The sequence below is a fragment of the Acanthochromis polyacanthus genome, chromosome 9, assembly GCF_021347895.1.
Source record: "Acanthochromis polyacanthus isolate Apoly-LR-REF ecotype Palm Island chromosome 9, KAUST_Apoly_ChrSc, whole genome shotgun sequence".
NCBI classification, from domain to species: Eukaryota; Metazoa; Chordata; class Actinopteri; family Pomacentridae; genus Acanthochromis; species Acanthochromis polyacanthus.
Window position 1 is genome coordinate 26,535,729 of NC_067121.1, and position 12,207 is coordinate 26,547,935.

The 12,207-nt window shown below is 41.3% G+C and overlaps 1 protein-coding gene across 1 annotated transcript; it reads left to right on the plus strand.

Moving 5' to 3' along the window:
- The first annotated feature begins 1,192 nt into the window (after nt 1-1,192).
- On the plus strand, nt 1,193-11,717 carry pask (PAS domain containing serine/threonine kinase). The gene is made up of 21 exons (XM_051952868.1): nt 1,193-1,547; nt 1,669-1,903; nt 2,159-2,388; nt 2,504-2,674; nt 2,840-2,974; nt 3,083-3,217; nt 3,423-3,681; nt 4,299-4,480; nt 4,570-4,693; nt 4,989-5,160; nt 6,084-6,316; nt 6,510-6,639; nt 6,822-7,402; nt 7,481-7,623; nt 7,744-7,911; nt 8,028-8,153; nt 8,260-8,394; nt 8,486-8,685; nt 10,512-10,645; nt 10,759-10,908; nt 10,992-11,717. The coding sequence occupies exons 2-21, from the start codon at nt 1,699-1,701 to the stop codon at nt 11,162-11,164; spliced, it is 3,786 nt and encodes a 1,261-aa protein (XP_051808828.1). The 5' UTR covers nt 1,193-1,547; nt 1,669-1,698; the 3' UTR covers nt 11,165-11,717.
- The last annotated feature ends 490 nt before the right edge of the window (nt 11,718-12,207 follow it).

Genomic DNA, 12,207 nt, shown 5'->3' on the forward strand with positions numbered 1-12,207 from the left:
AGCTGCTTCTGCTAACTCTAAAATGTCTCAGCCATAAGCAAAACACACTGTATGTTCTGCTGTTGGCCTCAAGAGTGAACACAAGAGCCTCCATGCACTCCCAGCATCTGAAGATACTGAAGACCCAGTAGATTATTATTATTTTACTGGCAATGTCACCGGCAATAGGAAAATCCTAAGTGATGGCATGTTGTGTGGCTAACAGTCTAACATTGGCTTTGATCATATGCCCACAAGTCGGAGCTCTGTGGAAGCTGTAATGGGGACCCTAGAGGGACATTCAGAGATGGTAGAAATCATATGATTTAAAATTAATAAACAAGAACTGTGTGACTGTGACTTATTGTTACCAGTTGTGCTTCACTGCAAGCTAAACTCATCCAGTGTTAACATCTGTTTGCTTCTCTCCTGCTCTCCTTGCTCACATACACTGCATTACAATTTCCAAATTTGCTATAAAACTGTTAGCATTTACATATCTTTATGTTTCTGTTGCCATACAATGGAATGAGTATAAAGCAATGACTAGCATAGCCTACTGAGACAACAGAGCTGCTATTCTGCGCAGCAAAAATATTGTTTTAATAACTACTATACTGTCTGACAAATTAACCATACACGAATTAAAAACAGCAGCTATGCTGTAAATTTAGCAATATTTTGTGGCAATATAGAGAAAGTTAGAAATGATTTTTCAAGAAGTCCCCATCTCACACAATCACATATAGAGAGTCTTCTTCCAGAAGCAGACAAGGACAGCAGCAGCTCAGCTGCATTATAAGCTTCTGACACTGAAACAGCCCATTTAGAACAGGGGAAACTTGCGGTATTCTGAGCTGAAGGAAGATACATTCTGGGCAAGTGTGAGATTTCTATCATTTTGCTGAAAAGTGGCACAATATGGGACCTTGAAAAATATATTGCGTTTTTATTTAGAGAGTAAACGTCTATTTAAAAAGTTGCTGGTGTTTACTGTTGAGTTTTGCCTGTTTTTCTCTAAAGACAAAATAAAATATTTCTAACTACGTAAAGAGACGTTTTTAAGAGGTTTCCTCGTGTTTATTTTATTTTTCAGCTATTTGTGACAGTGTTTCCATGGAAACATAGGCGGACATTTCCGGTTAATTATCCAATGAGAGTATCCAGATTAAAAGCGTGACATTTGATTGGCTTGCAGGAGACTTCCGTCTCATCGTCTCATCGACTGGCGCTCGAAGCCCGCGGCTTACAAAAAACACTGCTGATCAAGTCACATAGTCGCAAAAAAATCTGCTTTTAACCAAGGTTGACCTGATTGCAAGGCGTCGAAGTTCTGCAAAGGTTACGGTAACGTCGACTAAGAATAAATGCCGAAAAATTAAACCTAGAAAACTCGCTGTTTTTAAACAAAACACAACACGACCGAGTTTGTTTATAGTAGCGTTAGCACTAGAGTTAGCAGATGGCTAGCTAGCTTGGGATCGCAGGGAGGTAACGTTACCTTGTCGACGACCGTCAACTGAAACTGCAGCGCCTTCAGCTCAGAAAACAGGCCGAAAACGACCTCGGTGAGTGTTATGTGTTAGTAAACTATTTTCTGTGTTTGCAGAAACTGCTCAGTTGACCTGTCTTTCCAAACATTTCTCACTGCAATTCAGCCATTCTTTCTTCTGTATTTTGTTACACTAGCCATTGTTGGGCCCAGCAGGATCAACAACAATGTCGCTTTCGGCCGACGGTAGTTTTGCGGCTTTCCAAAGCTTCGGAGATAAGGGACAGACTATATGTGTGGTGCCCGACCTCTCTTCTGATCTCATGGGAGATGACTTTGACATGAACAAGTCCTTTCCATGCACTCAGAGGTCACTGTACAAGAAGAAGCTTTTGGCATTGCAACGTCGTTATTATCCAGGTTCCTTGACAGGTAAAGTTCAACCTTTTGGTTGTGATTCAGAGTAGGGATCAGTTATTCCATAATTTATCAAAGACAAAATTTACTTTATCTTCGAATATAGAATGTTGTCGATACATGGGTTTAGACATGTCATGTTTTTTCACTGAAAACAACGGCACGTTGGGCTATTTAATCTGTTGTTGTTTAATTATTGTTTCATAATAATCAGGATGAGGGTGGGAAAAAGTGATTTTAATCAATTTTAACACTTATTTTTGCTTACAGGTGACCGTTTGGATGTTTGCACATCTGTGGCGCACAGAAATCATCAAATCTCTAGTTTATTTCCTGCCTCCAAAATTTCTGCTGAGTCCCTGCCACACCCGTTCACTATGTCGGAGACAGAAGAGAGACTCTCAAATCAGCTATTCTCTGGAGATTTTGGCCTGCTGGGAAATCCGGCTGCCATCAACCCAAACAAAGTCCTACTTACTGTCAGCAAGAAAACCAGAGAGGTACTGTGCTTTTAATAGAGGCAGTAATGGTTGACAACAACATTAATTAAACAGTACTTTGGGAATTTTCGACTGGAAATGTGTTTTATCTTCTCCTTTATTCTCAATTTGGCAGATTTTGTCAGTCAATGACCAAGCGTGCAGACTGTTTGAGTGCACCACTAATGAGCTGACTGGAAAAAAGCTGTCCTCTATCTTAAAGAAAACTGGTCAGGTCCTGGAAGAAGCATTACAAGAAGATTTTCTACTATCAGATGGAACTATTGCACCTATTTCTGGAAAACTGGTATGAAATATACTATTCAATGAATCACAAATTGTACCTTAAACATGATCAAGTCATAGTACCATTTCGCTGAATGTTTGTAATTTTTTTATGTGATTGTTGTAAATGTTTGTACATGTTTACAAGCTTGTTTTCTATGTTTAACGGGCTGATTTTTTTCTGTAGATGGATGCTGTAACATTATCTGGAGAGGTGCCAGTGTCTGTGTGTACACACAAACAGTCACAAAATGACGAGTACTGGCTTTTCATGATGGAAAATGTGGAAAGGGTATCAGCCTTTTTGTCCTTTTCACAAAATGTAAGTACAGCATTCTGTAGTAGCCTTAATAGTGTGATTCCTCTTTGTGTCCTTTAAAATTTGTAATATATGTATAAAATAGACCAGCACATTTGATTTAATTTCTAGGGCAATATCCTAACCTGTGACTTGGCATTTGCTCATCTCCATGGATACCACCATCCTGAGGACTTGAAAGGAGTGTCTGTTAAGGAGCTAATCCCCTCTTTACAAATCCCTCTCCGCAGTTATGCATTGCCCAAAGTAAGCACACTTTACAACTAAAACTCTTCCACTCAGCTAAGTAAAGCTGCCTTTTTTAACCTCTGCTTTCAAGTTCCTGTTTACCAATATGCTTATTAGACATTTTAGAGACACACAGAAAAGAAATTATATCTCTAAACTTTATAAGCTCAGGTTTTTCTGTAAGTCTGCCCTGATTGACTTTGCTTTTTCTTCCCTCTTTCAGATGTTGAGGGTTCAGAAAGTTTGCGGTAAAAGCAGAGGAGGTGCATCAGTCCCTCTGTGTGTCAAACTTCAGGCGGCAGTAGTGTGTGGAAAACCCCAACACCAGAGCAGTGGGAGTGGGACTGATTTTGCCTGTCCAACAGATAGTCTTGAAATGTCAAGTGGAGAGGGCAAGCAGCCATGCTCCTCTGTATGCAAGAGAGAAGCATCACCCTCTGCAGACTGTAAACAACCAGCCCATGGAAAAGAGCAGTCCTCAGGTATGTTGTTTAGTTGGATGTTCAGACTAAGCAGGGACCTTTGGATTGGTTGCACAGGGATTAAAATCACACCCAAAATTACTTTGAGGAAACTGGTGCCTAATCCACTATATTGCAGTGTTATCCAAAAACCCTCCAAACATTTTTTCAGCATAAGACTCCAGACTTAACATCGAAAAAGTGCAGCGAATGAAAATGAAAAGCTCTGTTGGGGAAGAAATCATAATGTGAGGTAACTGACAAACATTGCTAAGATGTTGGTTTGTGCTGCATGCTCCTAACGGGTCTTGTTAAAATGTACAAACTGCAGAGAGACTTTTTGGATTATCCAAAAACTGTATAGTAACGAAGGGAAAATGGGACCATTTTTGGGCTTATAATCGCTAACCGCTTGAAGATACATGGTTTTCCTACAACAGTGATGACGGAGTTGAAAAATACTTCTGACTTCTGCATGTCAAACCAATTTAATACGTAAAACTATAGAAAACCAAACCATTTAAGACCCTCAAATGCTATATGAACCCTGAAAATGTTACTCAGCAGAGACTGTAATTGGACAAGCAGTACTGGTTGTAACTGACTGTGCACCTTAACATGTGTCTGCTCTTTCACAGAAGTCAAAGCAGACAGCATGGTTCTCTCCCCCAGTCCAGCACTGGAGTACTGTGGGACAGTTTGGGTGTTTGCTCCTGTGAGCGGCCTCCTCCTGCTCCACCCTGATGGCTCAATCTTCAGCATTCACGACCATGTGGCGCTCAGTCTGTTTGGCTACAACAAGGACGAGCTGCTGGAAAAGGTGAGCCAACACGACCAGCCGATCAAGGCTGTTCAGACTGAGGACCATGCCAACACTCACTTCTGTCACTCCTGCTTTGTCATCAACAGAGTGTCACTGTCCTGATGCCTGGTTTCTATGGATGGATGACGGACAGAAAGGCCAGCCCCTTTTCTGATTCTCATGTAGAGGCTGGTAAAAGTCCGGTCTCATCCAAAATATCAGGAAAATCTGGTACGCAGTTGCATGCTATAGTGACATATTATAGCATGACAGTTCATGTTTTACAACCAACTTGCTATGATAGTCTACATTACTTATAGAAGAAACATGCAGTGTGTCATATCTATCTTACTAGATGTTTTGTTTTTTCATGTACAACTTGCAGCAGTTTCCAGTTTTGGGAGTTCTGGGGTTTTTTTGTGTCTGGATTGTTTCCATCCTGCAGTGTGTTGATATTTTGTCATGTTATGAAGCACTCGTTTACGCTGTGTGTCATTTCTTCATTTCCCTCATTCTCTCATCTTAGACCATTCCTCCCTGGTGGCTGGAGACATGGCCATGGTGCGTCAGGCTATCCTGAGCAGTACCTCAACGGGAAGAGGCAGGATCTTCACTGGAACCAGCACCAGGCTGGAGAAACAGGGCAGCGCTCTGTCTACCCTCTCTCCTCCGGCAGTTACCTCCACACGTGTGGTTATGTAAGTTAGCAGGCACTATGGGCTTGTTGTCAAAAACAGGCTGGATGTTATTTTTACTGGAGGCAATGACTATATCCCCAAAGGGTGACAAGCTTCCTGAATGTGGCCTTATTTAACTCTGACAGAAGGTTATATGTTAGCAGATGTTAGACTTAATTAAAGACACCAGCCGCAACTTGTATTCTCTTAAGTTTTGGGCAAACAAAAGCTGCCGTAGCAACAATCAGGGACCTGAAAGCAGCAGAGTGCATGCATATTTAATGTGCTTTGCAGTAAATCTGGAAACACAGCAGCTCTATGGTCAAGCCTAATACCCTCTGTGTGTCTCTGACCGGCCAGAAAGTAGAAGTCGTTCCATCTTTCTGTTACTGAAAAACCGTTTACCACAAGCACAATTTTAGTGTTTGTAATTTGATTTGATTGATTTGTGAATAATTGTGATACTGGAAAAATCTCAGAATCTGGATTTACAACATTTTACAGCATGTCCTCTTTTGCCATCTGTTGGACAAATACTATCACAGCATGTTTTGTACTCAAAGCACAGATTTTTACGATAGTGACTTACATGAGCTTTCACAAATTTTAATTATTTAAAATAAAATGCGTTTCTCTCACCTTGAAATACTTACTATGGTCATGGACGTGGTATGTAAAGAAATAATATAATGGGTTCCTCGAACAGTACTTCATTGGTTAACAGCCTTCTTTATCATATGATTCACCGCTACAGAATTTAAATGGTCTTTAACCTTTATTCTAGCCCAACATTAAAGATCTGTTAGATGTTTCATTTTGTGTATAGATATAGCACTGATTTTCATATAATAAGTGAGCTTGTAATTGTTTGTTTTTTTTCATCCCAGCTTCTACTTGTAAATGTTGTTGGAGTAATTCAGTTAAAACGGCCATTCTTTCCTCAGGGCCTGTGATACTGCAGAGCTGATGGAGGAAGCAGCCCAGGTAGCTTCCTGCAGTAGCCAGCTAAACAGTGCAGATTCCACCCAGGCACTCCTCAAGACATTTGCCTGGGTGGAACCTCCTGGAGAGGACACTTGCTGCTTGGTTCCACCTGAACCATCACCCCATACCAGAGAACAGAAGCTAACCGGTGGGGTTCAGAAAAATAATGGACCTGGCATCCAGAATCTCAAATGTGTGATGTGGTTATGTGTGTGTGTTTTTTTCTTTTCTTTTCTTTACCTTTGTTTGTCTCTAGTTCTACCATGTAACTCAAACGTGTCAAAACTGCAGTACATACTGTGTGTAGAGTGAATTTAGAAAAGACGTTCTTTAAAAATTCTTTAACATTGTATTATGTGTGACAGACTGTTTGTCTTGTTTTATAGACGCTCCTGCTCAGAATGGACAAGCTGTTTGCAATGTGGGTGGCAACTCTCCTGGTGTTGGAAAAGACCACCACTCATGTGCGTCTGTCCTCCAAGACTCAAGCTTTGAGGTCATCTCACTGGAGAGCAGGTGAGGAGTGGAATTTTTCTGCTGTGTGGGTGTAATGCAGCCCTAAAAGCTGCTGAAATGTCTGTCCAGATTAGAAAGGAAGCATTTTCAGCAGTAATGCCACCTAGATGGAGTTTTTATGAAAATAAAATGCTGTAAGTAATTACACTATGTAATCTGTTTGTTAAAATTTAATTTCTCAGATCTTCGTCTGGCTTCTGTGAAAAATTTGGTGGTCATGGTGGTTCTGATCCAGCCCAGGCTTGTCATTCAGCACATTTAGTGGACTCGGCCAGTTGTTTTCTGGACCTCAACAGCAATGGTGATCTGATCACCAGGGCCCTAGCTGACCTGGATCTGAGCAGTAGCATAGAACTGCTCAGTCGCAGAGGGCACAACGATGACAACCAACGCTCCATGACTTCCTGTGATACAGCTGAGCTCCTGCGCACACCCTCCCCATGCATGGTGGAGTCTGACCAGGAAGCGGAGCCTGTTGACACTGGGGATCCTGCTGTGAAGATCAGAAACGGCTCGAGTGAAGAACTAGAAAAGCACCAGGGCGAACAGGATCAGTGGGCAGCTCTCTCTGCCATTCATCAAGGAAAGAGCCAAGAGTGCTCCATACAAATGAATGGTGGGATTCAGTCAATGGCAGACGTTCCTGCCACGTCAACTCCTAAAAAGCAGAAGGTGAATGGACCCACACTGTCCTCAGACTCGGCACAGATACTGGAGGGGAGATTTGAAGGAAGTGGATACCACAGAGATGGAACAAGAGTTGGTAGGTATCACCTGTGTATGATTCCCTCATTGAAAATCATAAAGAATCAAGACTAACGGGGTTATTTTTTCTCTCCAGATGTGCAGTGTGACATCTGTACGACTGAATTGCCTGATGGAGGCTTCTTGTTCTGTGTGTGGATGAGTCGACCCGGCCAGCAGGGGGCGCTGCTGCAAACGAATCGATCACTGCAAAACCTATCAGCAACCAGTCTCGGAGAGGTGAGTGACAGTAAATATTTGAGGTTGTAAGTCAGAATGGCACGTTATACTGCCTTTTTAAAGCAAATAATGGTTATTCATCTTTCAACTAATTCATCATCGACTCATTCTTTCCTTCAGAGGATTGGTGAAGCCAGTCAAGGGGAAGCATTGCGTTCCACCATGGACCTTGAGCAGTCTCGAGTCTGTGACGGGCAGTTTAAAGAAGAGTACCAGCTGCTCAAAGCAGTGGGCAAAGGAGCTTTTGGTTTTGTCTGGAAGGCAGTAAGACGCTGTGATGGACAAGAAGTAAGACAACATTTTATTTGTGCAGTGTGTGCTAATTTCTGCTTAAATTTAACGTTGTTCAGGAGTGAGGATTGTGATGTATGTTAATGCCACTTAACCAACTTTACAATCTGCAGGTGATCGTGAAGTTCATTAGCAAGGCCAGAATAGTGAGCGACTGCTGGGTGGATGACCCCATGTTGGGACGAGTGAGCCAGGAGATTGCCATACTGACACGAGTGCAGCACCATAACATTGTCAAGGTACCTGGATTGTTGCATGAAAACACATAATTAGCAAAGTTTCAGCAGCCTTTGTTCATAATGTTAAATTGCTTTGCTCTGTGTGTGTGTGTGTGTGTGCCACCAGGTGCTGGAGGTGTTTGAGAATGGGAGTTACTTTCAGATGGTGATGGAGAAACACGGAGATGGTTTGGACCTTTTTGAATTCATAGACATGCAGCCACGGCTGGATGAGCCCCTGGCCAGCTACATCTTTAGACAGGTATGTGCATAGTTAAAAATACACGCATGGCAGGAGAATGGGCTTTGAAATGTGATGGGGTAATCTGCTCCTTGTTAAATTCTCTTCCTAGCTGGTTGCGGCTGTTTTCTATCTGAGGACTAAGAACATCCTTCACAGAGACATAAAAGATGAAAACATCATAATCGACAAGTGTTTTCACATCCGACTGATAGACTTTGGCTCTGCTGCCATGATGGCTCCCGGGAAGCTCTTTTACAATTTCTGTGGCACATTGGAATACTGCTCCCCGGAGGTGCTTCAGGGAAATCCGTAAGTATATAATAGCTGTGAATGACAAGTGGTGTTTGTTCCTTTCCGTATTTATTTATTTTTGTCAGTTCAGCTCAAAAGAGTAATAAGTATCCTTATGTGCAAGACTTTAACTCAAATCATTTAGCCTAGATGCAAAATGTAGGTTACACACGTGGACAAAATTGTTGGTACCCCTCAGTTAAAGAAGGAAAAACCCACAATTCTCACTGAAATCACTTGAAACTCACAAAAGTAACAATAAATAAAAATTTATTGAAAATTAAATAATCAAAATCAGCCATCACTTTTGAATTGTTGATTAACATAATTATTTAAAAAAACAAACTAATGAAATAGGGCTGGACAAAAATGATGGTACCCATAACTTAATATTTTGTTGCACAACCTTTTGAGGCAATCACTGCAATTAAACGATTTCTGTATTTGTCAATGAGCGTTCTGCAGCTGTCAACAGGTATTTTGGCCCACTCCTCATGAGCAAACAGCTCCAGTTGTCTCAGGTTTGATGGGTGTCTTCTCCAAATGGCATGTTTCAGCTCCTTCCACATATGTTCAATGGGATTCAGATCTGGGCTCATAGAAGGCCACTTTAGAATAGTCCAACGCTTTTCTCTCAGCCATTCTTTGGTGTTTTTGGCTGTGTGTTTTGGATCGTTGTCCTGTTGGAAGACCCATGACCTGCGACTGAGACCAAGCTTTCTGACACTAGGCAGCACATTTCTCTCCAGAATGCCTTGATAGTCTTCAGATTTCATCGTACCTTGCACACTTTCAAGACACCCTGTGCCAGATGCAGCAAAGCAGCCCCAAAACATTACTGAGCCTCCTCCATGTTTCACCGTAGGGACAGTGTTCTTTTCTTCGTACGCTTGGTTTTTGAGTCTATGAACATAGAGTTGATGTGCCTTACCAAAAAGCTCCAGTTTGGTCTCATCTGTCCAAAGGACATTCTCCCAGAAGCTTTGTGGCTTGTCAACATGCATTTTTGCAAATTCCAGTCTGGCTTTTTTATGAGTTTTTTTCAGCAGTGGTGTCCTCCTTGGTCGTCTCCCATGAAGTCCACTTTGGCTCAAACAACGACGAATGGTGCGATCTGACACTGATGTACCTTGGCCTTGGAGTTCACCTTTAATTTCTTTGGAGGTTGCTCTGGGCTGTTTGGATACAATTCGAACGATCCGTCTCTTCAATTTGTCATCAATTTTCCTCTTGCGGCCACGTCCAGGGAGGTTGGCTACTGTCCCGTGGGTCTTGAACTTCTGAATAATATGAGCCACTGTTGTCACAGGAACTTCAAGCTGTTTAGAGATGGTCTTATAGCCTTTACCTTTAAGATGTTTGTCTATCATTTTTTTTCGGATGTCCTGGGACAATTCTCTCCTTCGCTTTCTGTTGTCCATGTTCAGTGTGGTACACACCTTTTCACCAAACAGCAGGGTGACTACTTGTCTCCCTTTAAATAGGCAGACTGACTGATTATGAGTTTGGAAACACCTGTGATGTCAATTAAATGACACACCTGAGTTAATCATGTCACTCTGGTCAAATAGTTTTCAATCTTTTATAGAGGTACCATCATTTTTGTCCAGGCCTGTTTCATTAGTTTGTTTTTTTAAATAATTATGTTAATCAACAATTCAAAAGTAATGGCTGTTTTTGATTATTTAATTTTCAATAAATTTTTATTTATTGTTACTTTTGTGAGTTTCAAGTGATTTCAGTGAGAATTGTGGGTTTTTCCTTCTTTAACTGAGGGGTACCAACAATTTTGTCCACGTGTGTATTTCAACTGCTGTCCTTCACATTTTTGTCTTCTTCTGTAGCTATGAGGGTCCAGAGCTGGAGATGTGGTCTCTGGGGGTTTTGCTCTACACTCTGCTGTTCAGTGAGAACCCCTTCTGCGATGTGGGAGAGATCCTGGATGCCAAACTAAACGACCTCTTCCATCTCTCTCCAGGTATACAGTGTCTTTTTTGCTGCTTGTTGCATGTAGTTTTAACTGAATAACTCAAAAAATGTGCAGTTTCAGACAGTAAAAAAAACCCTCTGAATTTCTGTGTACACTCTCAGAGCTGCGTGACGTGTTACATGGACTGCTGCACCCTGAACCCACTCAGAGAATGACTTTAGACCAATTGCTGCTGCAGTTCTGGATCAGCCAGCCCATTTCTCTTGCAGAATACAGCTGGGCAGAGGTGGTTCCTGAAACTCAGAGCGTCTGTGAGTCCTCTTCAACAGTGTAGTTAGACTGACAATAGCCAGTCATGTTTTAATACACTGAGGACCGTCTCTTCTTTTAACAGGCTCTCTACAGCATCAGGAATCCAGTCCTAAGCTGTACGTCAAGCAAGGCCTGTTCCCAGATGTCGGTGATGAGACTTTGCCTGAGGACGAAGAGGAGGCAGAGGATGAGGATGAGAGGTTGTCTATGGTGGCCCTGGAATCTGAGCTCCAGAAGTACCTCCATGAGGATTGAAGATTGCTTTTAAAGGGAGTGAAATAACAACTATCTGTCCAGTGCTTAGTCTGCAGAGGTCTACAAGGAAATAAATAGCAACATGAGAAACTGAAACTTTAGTCCAATTCAGTAATGAAGCCCTCCTTTTGAGACAGTCATTTAGAGACATATGGACTTTTGCCTTTGCCACCACTGGTCAATTACAATGTGTTTGTTGATAGATTTCTCAGCGTAGCAGAAGAAGGCAAAAGCATTATGAGGTATGTGCAGATGTGTGTCATTTATTTATTCTGATTTATTTTTTCTTTGCAGTTCGGGAATGTTTGAAGCAGCAAAATAATAGTGATAGTTAATGGCTTCTCCAGCTTTGCTACCAAAACCCACAGGTGACCACGACCTTTTGCTGTTTACCTCAGAAACCTCAGAACTTTAAAGATCAATGGGCACTTGATCCAAATTTATTTAACAGATGGCCTTTTTATCTTCCTCATTTTAATCTTGGATATTTTAATTAAACGTGTAAGTATATTTACAATATTTTATGTATTTATTTTTATACATTAATAAATATCTCACTGCAAACATGTTGTTCCCTTTCATTTGAGTAAAGGTTTCCATGTAACTACAGGATGATTTCAAGTTCCATGAAAACACTGTAAAGATATTTGAATTTTATAACCTCCCAGAGCATAACAGTGAATGCTTTGCATGAGTGGCAGACACTGAATGTACTGATTTTCAGAATGTTTCCAAAGTAGATTTCATCTATCAGAAATTCACAGTAGAGTGACAATGCAAAGAATTTATCACGAGAAAGGGATCATTAGGTTAACTACAAACTGTCAGGGACTGCAATACATTTAAATTCTTATTTTCAAAATGTGGATGTAAAGAGAAAATATGCATAAATCCAAGCCAAGTTGACTTCATAATGACAAACCAATACGATATCAGTGAAACACAAATAACCGTAAATAACCATCACTAGTTTTCAGTGGAAGGCTAAACGGCTATCCACATATGTTGATAAACAAAAAGCAATGCAGTATTTCTCATGTGAT